This window comes from Seriola dumerili, unplaced genomic scaffold (genome assembly GCF_002260705.1).
Source record: "Seriola dumerili isolate Sdu_G_001 unplaced genomic scaffold, Sdu_1.0 BDQW01000191.1, whole genome shotgun sequence".
In the NCBI taxonomy this organism is placed as follows: Eukaryota; Metazoa; Chordata; class Actinopteri; order Carangiformes; family Carangidae; genus Seriola; species Seriola dumerili.
Genome location: NW_019174446.1, coordinates 4,871,373 through 4,887,791, shown reverse-complemented (window position 1 = coordinate 4,887,791; position 16,419 = coordinate 4,871,373). Strand labels below are relative to the sequence as shown.

Here is a 16,419-nt window from a genome sequence, read left to right as displayed (position 1 = left end):
GTTGGCTTCAGACCGTGACCTGCAGCGCGCTCTGGGGTTGTTTGCAGCCAAGTGTGAAGTGACCAGTATAAGAGTCAGCATCTCTAAGTCTGAAGCCATGGTTCTCTGCCAGAAAACAGTGGATTGTTCCCTCCAGATTGGAGGTGAGTTGCTACCTTAAGTGAAAGAGTTCAAGTATCTCAGGGTCTTGTTCACAAGTGAAGGTATGATAGAGAAGGAGATTGACACGAGGATTGGTGTTGCGTAAGAAGTAACAACATTGTACCAGACCATTGTGGTGAAGAGGGAGCTGAGCCAGAAGGCAAAGCTTTCCATTCACCGGTCCGTCTACATTCCAAACCTCACTTATGGTTATCAGCTTTGGGTAGTGACAGTTAGAATGAGCTTGCTGATACAAGCAGCCAAAATGAGTTTCCTCCATAGGATGTCTGGGCACAGCCTTAAGCGATATGGTGAGGAGCCTGGACATCCAGAGGGAGCTCAGAGAAGAGCCACTGCTCCTTTGCATCGGAAGGAGTCAGTTGAGGTGGTTTGGGCATGTGATTAGGATGCCTCCTGGGCGCCTTTCTTTGGAGGTTTTCGGGGCACGTCCAACTGGGAGGAGACCCCAGCATAGACCAAGGAGGAATTATATATCCCATCTGGCCTAGGAAGGCCTCAGGATCCCTCAGGGAGGAGGGATGCATGGAATATTCTGCTTAGCCTACTGCCTCTGAAACTTGACCTTTGACAACCAGAAGGAAATGGATTAAAGGATGGATGGATGTGATTGGCCTGACCGGTCTCAGGATGAATGGAAATCTGTCTGAACGGGAGGGGGGCCAGACCCATCTGCGAGAGTGAATAACATGAGCATGCTGACTGGTCTGATTTTCAGGCTAACAGTGCCCCTGAGAGCTCAATGCACTGCTGATTAGGGAAATACATGCAAATAAAGAAAACACAATCAATTTACAAAAACCTACTTGACAAGACACGTGCAGCATTTAGAAAAAAAATAAAAATAAAAAACACCTCAAAGTATGCATAGAGCTGCATAGAGGTGAACCACACACTGCAGCCTTAGTGTGTTGAGCTCTCAGGGCCACCCTACATTAGACCTTTCTAACATAATATTTTAGATGTAGAAAATGTACCAATACACAAATTTAGGACAACGATTAAAGTTCATTTTAAGAAACATCAGTGGTTCTTTTACTGTTAGTAAATGTTTCCTATATTTTGTTCAAGTTTTCTAGCAACAGTAAGTAGAAATGTATTCCTTAAATGGTCAGTTCACCCATCCACATTCAATGGATGCAATATTAACCTGGTTTATAATTCTATCTAGGATTAATGTGGAGTCAATGCTGTAGCCTCCATAAGTGATCTATGCCATTGTGAACATTTATACTTGTGCACTGGTGTGTCTGTGTATGTAAATGGGAAATCTCTATTTATTATGTAATTTGAGTGAACTGACCCTTTAAATGTCTTTAGTTTAACAGTGCTACAATGTCAAATTCATTATTTTTAAATTAGTACCAATACAGCTACATTTCTCCTTGTCTCAGGACAGTGAGGTTGAGGTTGTGCATACAGCCTGAAGTGTAGATATGTCAGTGGTCATCATGCCCTAAAACTCCAGCTCCTCTGAAAAGGCTGGAAGGGTTTCTTGAGGTTGAAGAACATGAGATTAGGTTTGAGTCGAGGAGTTTTCTCAGGTATGACAGCAGCTTTGCTTTCCTCTGTGGGAAATCGATTGTTGTAGACTTCTGGGTATGACCTCTGGAACTGAAAAGGGAAGTGTATGCATCTTTACTGTGCAGTATACTGTATGTACACCAAAGACATAGAACAATGGCACCTAAAAATCCTTCAAATAAAACAATTGGGACTTGGTTAAAACCTAGTATATGGCTGGACCACGTATGATCAATGTGCAAAACTGAGGACATAGTTGAAAACTGTTGTTGAAACACTGTAAACAAACACTTTCAGTGGAAAGCAGCTAAAGCCTGCTGGAAAAGTCAAGGCCCTGTTTAGACTAGACACCTAATCTATTTTAACTATTCTATGTATCCAAATGGCATAGTCATACCTGTTTAAGCCTTTTTCTTTTGTCCTTGGCAGGGAGTTCTTTGTCTGCAATCAAGCCCTCCAACAGCTCCTGTAAGGGGGTCTGAGTACCTATCACCTTCTGCTCCTCAGACTCCACCCTGCTGATCTGTTTACAAAAAGCTGGAGATGAACTGAAGTCTGTATCTGAACCCGCATATTTAATCTGATGGAAGACACAAAGGAAATGGATTTCGATTAGGATTAATGGATTCAAAATTTTCAACCATCTTTCTGACTGTAAATGTGAGAAAATAGAGGTACATTTTTATATCAGGACTGCTTATTTACATCATCATTGTCATCACATAATATCTGCTTTTGAGATTATTAACCCACCGTGAGCTGACAATACAATTCAAGGTCAAAACTTAAAAACCTAAAGCTACTGACTTATATCTGATATGATTGTGGGGTGGGGGGTTGGGTGGGTTACGTTAACCTATGAATGAGAGAGAGGGAAAGAACAACCAAAAAGTGAAAGAAAGAGTATAGAGTTTTATGTGACACTCTTGATTGGCACAACCCTATTGTCCACTATTGTTCATTTGGACACAGGATTCATTAAGGTGTTGTGGAACATACTGTCTCAGAAATTGTAACAGTATTCTCAGTGGGTGGCCAACATGCTCACTAGAATAGTTTAATGAGGATAATTAATATGGTTGGTAAATACGAATAATGTGCTCAGTGTGCAGGGTGGTTATAGTTTTGAAATCCCATTTACAGCATTAATTTAAGATAAAAACATATTTTCTGATTCACAGCATGGGATGTGCAAGCTTATGCATCCACTGCTGGACTCAAAGATACAATCAATCAGGCCTTCATTTGTAGGCCAAACAATGTTGAACACAGACTGTATTGACAGTCTTGTTGGATTTTCTGATGTGCCAGCCAAAACTAAACACATGCACATATCTATACATATGCAACTACTCACGCCATAAAAGCAATCAAGAGGGCAGGCACAAAACCCTGGAGAAATCTGTGTCAGTCTTTGTAAAAGTTCTGGGGCTGTATTGATTATATATCTTACGGCTAAAACTAGCACCTTACTGGCTGAGTTGAGAGAAACATCTAAAAATACGGGATGTGTCAAAACTAACTCCAGAGTTCTTGGTCTAAGAGTAATTCACAAAGCCTTATAGCACTAAAAGTAGGTCCTACTGACAGGTAGTAATGTTTGCAGGTAACGTGCCTCATCAGGTCAGTGTTTTGTAATAACAGAATGATAATCAACTTTTGAAACCATATTTTGATGGCAGACACTTACTAAGGATTTATTTTGTCAGTTTAAAAAATAGAATTTGCTGATGGTATTCAATGCCAGATAAGACATGACTGACAAGTCAATATTTTATATATACAATATATTTTATATTGTTTTATATATGAAATCATCAGTTAAAAAAATATTTTTAATGAAACCTACCTACGGTCCTGCTTTCCTGTCTTACACTCCTGTATATTAATGATGAACTTAGTAGCTGTCTTTGCTTCTTACTAAAAGTTGCTCTTGTCAGCTTTGTGAACAGCTCTGAAGTGGAGACTCTTAGATAGGAACTTTTAGTAACATTTAAAAGATCATAAAGATTTTTAATAAGATCCTTTGTGAATACGGCTCCAGATGGTGAAATATCACATGAGTGACTCTTTGTCTACAGGTTAGTGTTTTCTGTTGAAAATGTGTATACTTCATGCTGGAAGTTCTACAGGGTTACAGTGAAAAAACAGGTTTACCTTGAAGCAGTAAGAACTAAATGGGATACAAATCTTGACTATCCCTGTTTCTGTCATTTATATAGTTTCCAATAGCAACAGATACAAAACAGATCCTGGCACACCAGCCTCCAGTGCAGCCTTGACAGTATTGTAGTTAAATAACAAATCTGGATTTTCATTTAATATTATTGACGTTTATACAAAAACACATGTAATTGCCTCTATGACTAGAACCTTCCATCTTTTCATATAGTGAATTTAATTTCATCCCACAATTAACCAACAATAATGCTGCTGACCAGCTGCTCTCATGTCTATTCTTGCTGCAGATCTCTATCACAGATTTCAGTTTCCCACAGAAGCAAATCCCAAGAGGTAATTTTGCCAGATGGGGCGCTAAACCCACGACTAAACTCACTCACGTTAACATAGAAATGTATCTAAGTTCTTGATTTTTTGTGACTAATATCTAAATATACCAGTGACTGTACCACTTTTCCACATTTAGCACAAGATGATGGAACCAATCTGGCATATTTTCATCACAGCTGATGCGAAGATACGACTTGGTACACATGGATTGCGGGAGGGAACAGATGCTGCAGAAAGTGGCTACATGTGACTGTGATGCAAAGAGGAGCGGGAGCTTGTTTAATTTGTTAACAGACGGTAACTGAAGTGTACTGACCTGAACTCTTTTGAGATGGGACAGGTGCTCCTCAACCTGGCAACGCAGCTTGGAGGGCACTTGAAAGATGGTGTTGTGGTGCTCCATCATGAAGGTCACTAGTTTGGTAGCCAGCAGGTCGTCCAAGTCCATCTCATCTCCTGAACCCAGAACGCAGTGAGAGAACATCTGCACCATCTGGACAGAGACCACAACAAGAGATGGATTAGAAACCAACTTCACAGTATACAGTACATTAATGATACTCCTTACCTTACACTGATATTGAAAGTGTACACAATATAATGAGAATCTGTCAAATAAATGGCAACAGCCATTGACCAAACACCAACTTTGTGAAAATGAAAAATTTGCATGCACACAGTGGGACTGGGATTGTTTTGACTGTGGTAGTCTTATCTTGATAGCAAAATGCATATTTAATATAGACTGAGCCAATAAAATAGATTAGATGTGTCTGCTCTACAACAGAGCCGTATCAAATACTTTTTTTTGTAAATCTTATAACAGAGTGTAATATTCATTCAAGTGAATGGGAAAGTGGTCTCAGACTACAACTTCAAGAACCTCCATGCTCATGCATAATATTCAGTTTTTGATGGACTACAGCACAGGATGGCCATGAAGACTAAGTATCCTTGCAGTGTGTAACACACTGGAGCAGAAAATACAAAACATATTTTTCAGGTATTTTCCTTCTGATGTCGTAGTTTTTAAATCAGCAATTATCTTGCAAATTCCTTTTTTCTTTAGATTTTCAGTGACTTTACCTGTGGCATTTTCTGTTCATGTAGTGAAAGTATCCTTGTTCCCCTAGAGGAGTATGCCCTATAGTATTCAGTGGATGGTATTTCTTAGTGTATCATCTTAGTGTGGACAAAGTGGTGCGAGTCTGGAACTGCCGTTCCTGGAAAGTTTGCAGTGAACATGAAGTGTATCCCTGAATACATCATACTTGATTTTCATGAATAATGTTCACTTCATCTGTAGCATGGTATAGGAATATACAACTATACAACATACATACTACAGGGTTTGTTTCCAAATAAATTCAGGTCTATAAAAGTCATATCATAGAAGTATATTGCAGTGTTTTGCTATGTCTAACCACATGTACAGATTCAGACCACCCGATATAGCGAACAACATTTATTTTTGGTGAGAGGATTGTCCTCTCCCTGAAAATGTTGCCAAGCATACCACTAATCCTGCTTAATAGATAGTAAGGATTTTGGGAAAATATTATGCCCCAAGGCCTGCATATTTTTCTGCTTCTTGTCCCTCCTTGGAGACGGAGAACTGTTCACCTTACACAGTCCATAATTAGGGCTGCACGATATGCAAAATAAATCACATTACAATTATTTTTGGCAGATTTTGCAATTTCCATTTCAGTTGGAAATGTCATTTTGGCATTTAATTTTCAATGAAAAAAATTTATAAAAATGATGATGTGATTTTTGTTGGGTCTTGTACCAAACATTTTCCTTTACGTCTGGAAAATATGAATTGTAGCCCCATAATGCTTATGGTGCTAACAATACACAACGTGACACATTTTACCTTTATCAAAAAAATGCGGCTCCTGCGATTTGGATACTGCACTGTCATATTTGCTATTTTGATTATATTTCGATTAATTGTGCAGCCCTATCCATAATGCAACCATTAACAAATTATGGCCAAGAAAAATTTTCACAATATTAATAATGTACCTTACTAGATTTATAAAGGTAGTATTAATTGCAGCACTATCATATTTGCATCATATTGTTTGCTCACAGTAGTAGTAGTACAAAGACAAGTAGCGAATAACTGATAGGAATTTGTACCAGTGTGCGGGTTGCAATGGTGTCATTAAGGGGAGGCAGGTGGGGATTCTGGCAGACCCGCGCCATGAGACGCAGCAAAAGCTGGAGGCGTCTCCGGTTGGCCGGTGGCAGTAACAGACAGCTGGCTTTTAGAGCCTCAGTGGCTAACTCCTCCTCCTGCAGCAGACCTGCAGAGATATGAAGAGAGGAGAATCTTGATCCTGAGGGCAAACACACCGCCTAGACAAAATGAACACCAGCAAATGTTCATCTGTAGCAGTGAACAAATATTGGTAGCAGATCCACAGGGTGAAGTACTCACTAAGAATGTTGACAAAGACCTCATATAGATGGAAAGTCAGTAGTGGTTCTTTGAGCCGCTGAAAATAATCTGCTACTGTTCTCAGAACATCTCTCTCGAAACCTGGGTACAATGGCTGTTTGGTTTCATTGCCATTAGGCCCTGAGAAAGGAGACAAATACAGTTCTTCTTAGTGCTCACAAAAAATTATTAAAAACAATAATCGACATACAGTTAACTGTAAACCAGTTAAATGGTACATGTGTGCACAATAAGGCCGCAACTAAGAGATTAATATACCAGTAGTTTCCTAAAGCCCAAGGTGATGTCATCAACTTGCCTACTTTGTTTAACTAACAGTCAAAAATATTGACTTTATTAACTCAAAAGACTGAGAATAACAACAAATCCTCAAAAACTACAAGCTAAAACTGGGTAATGTTCAGCATTTTTGCTCTACAATTAATTGACAACAAATTAGAATAGTTGCTGATTACTTTACTGACAGTCATTAAACTGATTAATTGACACACACAAGAACAGGTTATACATTATAGATTTAGTTTGTCCCAGAGTGAGATATCAACCAATTTTAAACTATGGCACATACTCCTCCAAAATGATCAATAAGATTTTAGAAGACATTTTAGAAGTTTTACTCATGACCTTTAGGTACTTGCACCTGCTGTGCTCACAGTCCCCAAAGCAGATGGTGAGTTTTATTTTTTAACATTGATGTTCAGAGTCAATAAAATATGTATACTCACAGTTGGCGAGGCATTTCATTGCTGATACCACCCAATAGGGCATGTCCTCTGGAAATAGGAAAATAGGAAATAGGTGAGTCCTAATGTTCATGCAAGTTGCAGCAAAAAAGCAGTTGTTCTTCCAGTTTTGAACCAGTGCATCATACCCGCTTTGTTCTCCAATACGACTATGCCCGTCTTATTAACAATGAACACATTGTGAACAATGTGCTTGCCGTTCACATGTGTGGGGTTTAACACTCCATCCAATGACTTTAGGCCCAACACTCTCTGTAAACTAAAACAACAGAGTTGGCATCAAATATCTAGAAAAAAAACTACTAACACCATGAAAAATGAAGGTTTTCTATCAGTAATGGAAAAGAGTTACATACTGTGCAATTGTCATTGATTTCCAGATGTGGTCCACTTGTTTTGGAGTAATTTCCTTCCTGCGTATGAGCTTGCATTCATGCACATCTCCAATAGCCACACTGTGCCTTTTATTCCACAAATCTGAAGTCTGCTCAAAGGGAATGACAGAAAAAGTTCCATTTAAATTTACAATACAATAGCAGAAAAACAAAAAAAACAAAAAAAAACAAAACAAAAAAAAAATGGTTCAATAATCCAATAAAACAGTGTTGTAAAGTAATCGAATGAAGTGTTTATGCATTAAATCCTACCTTTGTAAAACTTAGAACTTTGGATTGTTGTTAATATCGTGTCAGAGATGGTGATGTCTTGATGTTAACTCTATGATAAATTTCAGACTACAACAATTCATTCCTTGTTGAACAGGAATGAGTTACACTGTAAGGTGCAGGGGTTTCTACCATTCCTTTCTCCATATGTATAAATGTGGTGGACAAAATGGTAGAAACATCCTTAAACATAAGGCTGTCCAAACAGCAATGCCTGAGTCACCTAAATAAATAAATAAATAAATAAACAACTAACACTATGTCCACACTAATACGTTTTCATTCTAAAAACTGTTTTAAAATGATAACGATCTCAGTCCAGATGAGATCCATATCAGAAATAATCTGTCCATACTGAAAATGCACCTGAAAACCCTGAATACACTGGACATGTGTGCCAGGTTAAACAGGAGCAGATTGTGTACTCTGTAGCTGGTTTCTTAGTTTGAGAAAATATTATGAAAAAGGAAGAACAATGGCAAAAAGTAAGACCAAAGATTTCTTGGCATTACAAAATGTAGAATTTAACTACTTAACATCTGTTAAGCAAAAACAACAATATCAGCAACACTTGTAATTCATTATCCATGTTGGATTCACTCCTGGTAGTCAAGGCTGATGTCGTTTGTTTTCATCCAGGAAAGGGCCACGTAATAGAAGCATGACAAATCAGGGAAGGATACACTTTGAGTCAATCAGGAAGTAAATGTGGGTGTGTTCTAGTTTCCAAAAGTCTCTCTTTCTGCCCCCAGGTAACCCTGGATTAACTATACTAACACGGGCCAGCCTTAGGGGCTTGAAAACTCCAGTATAGTGTGGACATCAGGCAGAAACCTAGCAAAAGGGATGTGTTTAAACTAAAACGTATTAGTGTGGATGTAGCCTAAAGTAGTGGTCTGAACAAAACCTAAAAACTCTCTAAGGGATGCATTACACTGAATGTTCCTTTTAATTTTTCAGTGTAATTTTGACTAAAGGACAATATAAATGACATTAGTAATTGAAACAGCAAAGACATTTGAAATGACCTCATCTTGCCATTTACTTTCTATCAAATTAGCATATTCTCATACACTTTAAGTGCACTATGTGTCTAAGTAAACACAGGAGGGTCTGAAAATTCTTTGTCTCTTGCTCACCATGACGGCTGACTTCAGTGGAGCAATGTTTTCCTGTTGGGGCAATTCTTCATAGTCATCCCAGCGGATGAGTCTGGGCAGGTCACAGCTTCCTCTCAAGAGAGGTCTTGCTGGAAAAGACTTCAGAGGAGATAGTGTGGGGAACCTGGAGAAACAAACAAAGAGCACTAAGCTCAGCCAAAGGGAGAAAAGGCCAAACTGAAGGTGGTGTATTGCCTTGTTTCAAGTGACAAGAATAACGGTGCAGGCTGACAAAAAAATACCTGTACAGATGACTGTTGTCTTCGAAGTCCTCTGTCCCATGGCGTCCTTTGATATCTTCAATGACATGGGCCTTGAGAAACTTCCTAAGCAGCTGCAGAGTCTGGTAACGAGTCACCTCAGGCCCAAAGTTGTAGTTGTGCCTCAGTAGCTCATGCAGGTAATCCACGGCCTCAGATCCTGTGAAACTGCAATCATAGTAGCGGAAGTTTGCCCAGTGCCTTCTCAGCGGCATGCCTCCTCGGAAGAGTTTAATGGTTTCATTCCACTGTGTAACAGGAAGAAATACAACAATGAGAAATGGTTTAGACTGTAAGAAAAAAAAATCAGATACAGGCATTTCTGATGAGGACATTTTTGTAGTTACGGTCAACATGGTGAGAGTGAAAACAGACATCTGCTGCGGTAGAAAAAAATGCAGTATGCATGTTCTTCATATTATCATTGAATATAATAATTTTGCAGCAGAAAATCTCCACACATAACAGGCACCTGTTATACCATATGGTGACTATGGTGTCTCTCTTACTAGTGAAAAATCATATACAGGATCCAGGACAAACTCATTTTGATTCGTATATGTGCATTATTTTCTTCTTATATATTTATAGCAAATCAAAGACAAACACCAGTTTCTCAAACTGCTTTGTTAAAAGCATAGCAAGGCTGAACTGAAACAACTCTTATCTACTCTAGTCACAAAAAAGTAGCCAGTATGTATAAGAACAAACAGAACATTATCTCCTAATAGTGCTTTGGAAGGTACAGGGGCTGTGGATTATCAGATCTCACAAAGTATCCAGATGGGTAGGAGAAAAATGAACAAAACAGATAGAGGGGGAAATAGGATTAGGATACACAAAGTCATTACAACAGGAGAGTATCAAACTGTATAAAGCAAATGCTGCTCATGGGCTGGTCTGAATCATGAATAGAGTGCAACATGTGATGGGATTAAAAAAATACAGAAATGCAATAGCCAAGAAGCTAGCTTTCAGACTATTGGGAGGACAGGGAAGGTCCTGTGTTTGTGTACACTTTATAGGCAGCAGGGGGGAATGTCTTCTGAGGGTTTGTTCTTAGGAGAAAAAACATTCACTACCAGTTTGTCATCCTCTGTTCAATACCACATGGCCCTACTTCAATATACAGTAACTGAACAGGACAGACAGAAACCTGAAAAGGACATACACTGTAGCTTGAAAACTGTCACGGAAGGGATAGGACTGGCTCATGAGAATCGACTGTCATTTCATTTTGACTTGACAGTGTGTAATGAACTGAGAAAACATCACTAATATTCTATGGCTTTCCTTGTTCACTGCAAACATCCGCTTGACACTGAATATAAGGCCTTTCTTCACTTTAGATATTTTGACATGTCACAGAAGGAAAAGCACAAGCCTAAATAATGAATGAATGATGTCTGAACTCCATTTAGATGCTTCCGTTTTAGGATCCTGAGAATGTCCATTCTGTCATGAGCCAGAATGAACCAGATTGATGTTTGGCCAGAACCAGAGCCTTCCTTTCTGTTATCAGTTGTATGTGTGCTTTTCCTCAAGTCAAACTGCCTTTTGTGAAAAAGCCCTCTTGGAAATCTTCAAATCACACTGGATGGGTTAATTAAACTGCTAGTCCTCAAGATTTGGCATTGAAAATTACAAGATAAATATAAATTCAGTTTGACTCTGGAATAATATGTAATTTATTACTGTTGAAAGGGGTTAAAGACAGCAGCCTGTGATGCACATAGAAAAAGCTGACAGTATCAGTGTATTCGCTTTTACATGAAATTAAAAAAGGAGTTGCTATTATTGTAAAGTAGCCTACAAAACATAGTTCTGACAGTCACAACAACATTGAACATTTAAGTCCACCCACTATAGCGGCAGAGCCATCATTTTCTACTAAACAGGTTGCTTTGCTCGACAAGTTTTCGGGCTAGTTGTGCCTTCTTGAAGACAAGTCTTAAACGCTTTAACTCCCTGTCTGAGTAAGTAACATCACACATGTGACCGTTGGCTACTAATTTTCAACAAGCTTAAACTAAATTTTAAAGTACGTTATCGCTTTCACCTACTAAATGTTTGGATAGAAGATATCTGCGTAATCTACGCTAAATTTGCGACGGTACCAACACATATGAAAGAAACCTTACACATTTTAAAGTTTAGCGTAAAGCTTTTAACGTCACTTTAACCGTGCGTTGCTAACGTTACAAAGAGACTCACCAGCTTCGTCGCCCGATACGGACCCGGTCCAATGACTTTACCTTCCATTCCGATAGTTAAAACCCACTCACTCGTAGAAAAACATTGGGCTGTATAACTTTAAGAAGCTCCACAGAGGCTTAAACTGCAGGTGAAAACAGTACCAAGAGTCTCCGAGCAGAAACGTTGCTGCAAACTTTGAATCTCCTACGTCACAGCATTTGAACAACGTGATTAGACAGAGCGTTCATCACGTGACCAGCAAGAATGCAGTGTTTATGAATGGACGTGGTGGCACAATACTCACAATACTATTCAACTGCCATATAGACAATAGTAATGAAATGTAAGTATTTAATTTGCAGCCGAGCTTTCAGTTTTTGCAATATTTGCCTTGATCTCTTTGGATAGATTTAATACAGACGTAATCAAGTCCTACATGGATTATCTATATGCCCACACTCGTGAATTCATTCAAAAAACTGGCATATAATCCCAAAGTAGGCTAATTGTTTCATATCAAATCCCATTTGCCTGCATAATTCAAACGAAAACTAACTGACCAAACTATTTTAGATAAATCATAACTAACCTATGTCAATATTGGCTATTATTCAAAACTACAGACACCAATACACCTCTATGTTTGGTAGGAGTTTGATTGTGGGGGATATTAGTACTCATACATTAAGCAGATCTACATCTTTATTCCAGAGTCTTGAATTAAATGACTCAGGTTAGTATCACAATATACTTAGTAACAATAAATTAGGCTCAGTGAACATGACATAGACCATTTATAAAGTGCCAGGTGACAATATTTTTAATATTTTAACAGAAGCCACATTAGAGGTTTCTGGATCGACTGGAATCACGACAGGAAGGTGTAATGGGAATTACAGTCAACTAAGAAAAGGGAAATAACTGCGGAGATGACCTTCTCCAAATCTGTGGAGGATTGGTGTGGTTAATAATTGAAGCGATTCATAGATGCACGGAGGATAATATCATCACTTTAAGCTGCTTTCCAAAATTTTAATTGGAATCAAGAAACACCTGGTGCACAGATGCAGGTTTTTACAGTTTTTCAGATAACTGTCAACACCATCTTGTTCTCACAAGAAAAACATCCTAAACACAAAAAAAGTAAAGCATATTGTGTTTACTGTTGAAAGTCAGGGGGGCATGAAAGAATGATCCCTGACTTATTTACTGTATTTGTGTATCTACTTGTCACTTTTATTGCATTGTAGAAATAAATGATCTTGGACATCCAGCTCTTACTCTCACCAGGGCAGTTAACTGTCACCACTGGGATCACTGTGGAAGGAATATTCTGCAGGGAGAATAATGGCCTTAACTGATAATAAAAAATTCAGTAGTCATCCATCAGAGCTACAGAAATGCCATGAGGTGTTTCATGCCCCTCTAAAACATCTACTGTAATAAACAGAGCACCTCAAACTTTTCCTTTTAGCATGATGATGTCTGTACTGACAAAGAGGCACACTGGTTTTATCTAACTGGCAATAATAGCAGTGCTCTTTTCTTCCATCCTTTGGGCTGCAGCAATGGGGGCAGAGATAGATGTCTGATCAGTCAGGTCAAGAAGGAGTTGCTTCTGCACCCACAGAGGGACAGCTGAGTGGCACCTTAACCCTTTAACTGCCTGCTCGACCATATGGTTTAGCACACTTTGACTCTTCCATTGCTTTTTTCTTGGTGGGGTTGTTAAAGGGTTAAAATGAACTCTAACAGTGACAGCACTTTATTAAAACTTATTATAGGCTACACCACAGTGATGCTGCTGACTCCTAAAGCATTTTAACTACTGTAGTATAACTAAAAAATACAGCAGTGAGTCCGTAATCAAGCGAAGGCTGAAATATACAAGTAATATAAACACAGACGTCTGGGTACACTTGGTCGCTGAAAGGTCAAGAAACACCAATAGCTGAGATATTAAAAGCTGTTTTGGTAGCTGCCCTCGCTGACTCAGATCGATCATAAATTTGGAGGTACGTAAGGGCATATAAGGGAACTGGTATAGCTGCTTTAGACATCTGTGATGTCGAGTGAGAAGGTCATGAGCCTAATTAAATGAAACATTTCAACAAAAGAGCACCCACTTTGATAGTGACAATTTCATTTTCCACATCCAAACCCGGTTGCAACCCATTTCACAAATACGTGTCCTTTCTTTGCCTCACATCTCGGCCATGACTTCTCAGTTAAAAAGTCATGAAGTTAACGGAGAAAAGACGAAAGTAAAGATCCTGGAGGCAAATCAACAGAACAAATGGAACCACTTAGGGTGGTCAAATTATACTCTATATTGCTATATCACATATGTCGCTTGCTTGATAAGAGCGTTGCCCTTTGTGCAAGAAAAATTGTTACCTATAAAAGGTATTTGCTCCATTTGGGAGCTTTGTGTTTTATTGTCTTACAACACTGACTCAAAGTAGATTTAATGTGGCTGTCTGAAGCACCTTGATCAACAAGATAAGGCTGATTAATGTCAAAGTGAAAACAGATCTCTACAAAGTGATCAAAATTAATTACAGATGTAAAACACAAAGTACCTGTTTGCAGTATTTACCCCCTCCATGTCAGTATGTGTAGATGTTGTTTTGGCAGCAATTACAGCCATGAGTCTGTGTGGACACTGCAATCTTAAGTGAACACCCTTTTTCAAGCCACAAATTATTGTTATTAAACCATTCCTGGGCAGCTTTGGCTTCGATTGGGGTCATTGTCACTTAAGTGGCAGGTTTCTTGCAGACTATATCAGGTTTTCCCCCAGGATGTTTAAAAATATTTAGCTACATTCATTTTACCCTGTAAACTCTCAGAAGCCTTCCAGGGCCTGCTGCAGAGAAGTACCACCTCTGCATGATGCTGCGACAAACGTGCTTCATACCGGGGATGGTATGTTTATGATGATGTGCAGGCGTTAAGTATGATGGCCAAAATGCTTAGGTTGTTGTTGTTGTGTGAGACTACGTCCAAAACATACTCGTTTTCAAACGAAAACGATGTTGTAGTGTTTTAGCTCTGTATCATCATCTGTGTTCATCATCTCCGTCCAGACTATCAAACGCATACATACTTGAGCAATGATATACACTGGACATGCGTGAGCCGATGTAAACAATAAGCAGATTGTTTACTCTGCAGTTGATTAGTTGCAAAAAAAAAAAATACTACGAAAAAGGAACAATAAAGACAGCTGCAGTGTTAAAATACAGAATTTAACTCCACAACTGTTTGGGTTGTAGATCTCTTGGTGTTCTCGTCTTTCAGTGTCTTGTAAATATTCTTTTATCCATCCCTTGACTCGTGTTTTTCCGTCACCTTTTCATGGATTTGCCTGGAGTTCCTTTGTGTTCATGGTAAATGTTTGCCACAATAATGACTTGGTAAAAATTGGATCTAACAATCAATTGAAACCCCTTGACTACACACTTGATTTACATTTTTCTAATGATGTTACTTCTAAAAACCACTGATTTAGGTGTTTCCAATTAAAATTAAATTAATTTAGACTACATTGTAGAGATCTTGAATACTCTTTTTTGTGACTCTATGACAACAGCCATAAAAATGACCTGCCATTATTAAACTGTGCTGTCAGCCAGTTAGCTTAGCTTAAAAGAAGACTGGAGACAGCTAGCCTGGCTCTCTCCTTAGGAAACAAAATCTGGTTGGGTTGAAGTGTTTATGTGCAGGACTATTTCTCGGCTGGCCACAGTAACTTCCTAGTTAAAAAACCATTTGCATTTACACTCTTGTTGTTAAACCAATGAAATGTAACTTGTTAGTGAGTTTTAGAGGGAATGGTAGGCAGATTGGGTTATCTTTGAACAAACAAAAAAAGTGATGTGGGATATGCAGTCATGAAGTTGGTGAATTGATGCAGGCGCTCTCTGGATAGAAGGTGAACCATAAAAGTTCCTCTCCAGACATGTTTTAAACAATTTAAAAATACTTTGCTATGATTAATACTTTATTTAACATGGATTTCCCATGGAAAAATGGAAAACTGTGGCTGGAAGCACATCTACACTTACAGTAATTTCTCATTGAGAAATTCTGGATCAGGCCTTGTGCCCCGCCCACCACCGCTGCTTGTGCAGGTGAAAGAGCAATGCCTATTGAGATGGTTATCGGAGGGAACATTGGAGAGACAATTCCAAGGTGGAAATACCCAGTTATGGCTTATTTTGATCATGACATGTTTTGTATAATATAAAAAGCACCATATGGTCACACTATTCCACTGACCAACAAGTGGCAGTAAAGCACAAACAAGAGTAGCAATGTGCAGTGACGAAGAGGGCAGCTAGCCAGCAAATATTGATGTTAACACTGTACATTTTTGAATATTGAATAGCTTGTCTTTGCAAACGTTTTAAGAGGAAGGAAAGACATTTAACGTATTGTTTATGCTTCGTTGTTTTTTTGGAAGAGTCAGGCTACTGAGGGAAAGACACTGATACTACATTACCTTGCTTTCAGACCTGTCACTTTCCAGTGTGATTGTCAGCTTGACTGACAGAAGACTTGAGGGTGGACATACTGCAAAGGTATCAGGGAGAACAGCATGCATTTGTCTTTAGTGCTCCTGGGGGAAGACATGACATACGCCAGGTAGGGAGAGGCATGGTATGAGAGGAGCAAGGGAACTATATGACATGAGCACATAATGCTGTGTTATGATAGCAGCAACAC

At 38.8% G+C, this 16,419-nt stretch overlaps 1 protein-coding gene across 1 annotated transcript; it reads right to left on the bottom strand.

The window, feature by feature from the left end:
* Positions 1–1,144: 1,144 nt before the first annotated feature.
* On the bottom strand, positions 1,145–11,862 carry depdc1b (DEP domain containing 1B). Its single transcript, XM_022753251.1, has 11 exons — positions 11,707–11,862; positions 9,475–9,740; positions 9,212–9,356; positions 7,764–7,891; positions 7,536–7,666; positions 7,390–7,437; positions 6,644–6,784; positions 6,343–6,509; positions 4,511–4,687; positions 2,081–2,263; positions 1,145–1,773 (listed from the first exon to the last, which is right to left on the bottom strand). Exons 1-11 carry the CDS (start codon positions 11,752–11,754, stop codon positions 1,609–1,611), a joined length of 1,599 nt encoding a protein of 532 aa, XP_022608972.1. The 5' UTR covers positions 11,755–11,862; the 3' UTR covers positions 1,145–1,608.
* Positions 11,863–16,419: the final 4,557 nt, after the last annotated feature.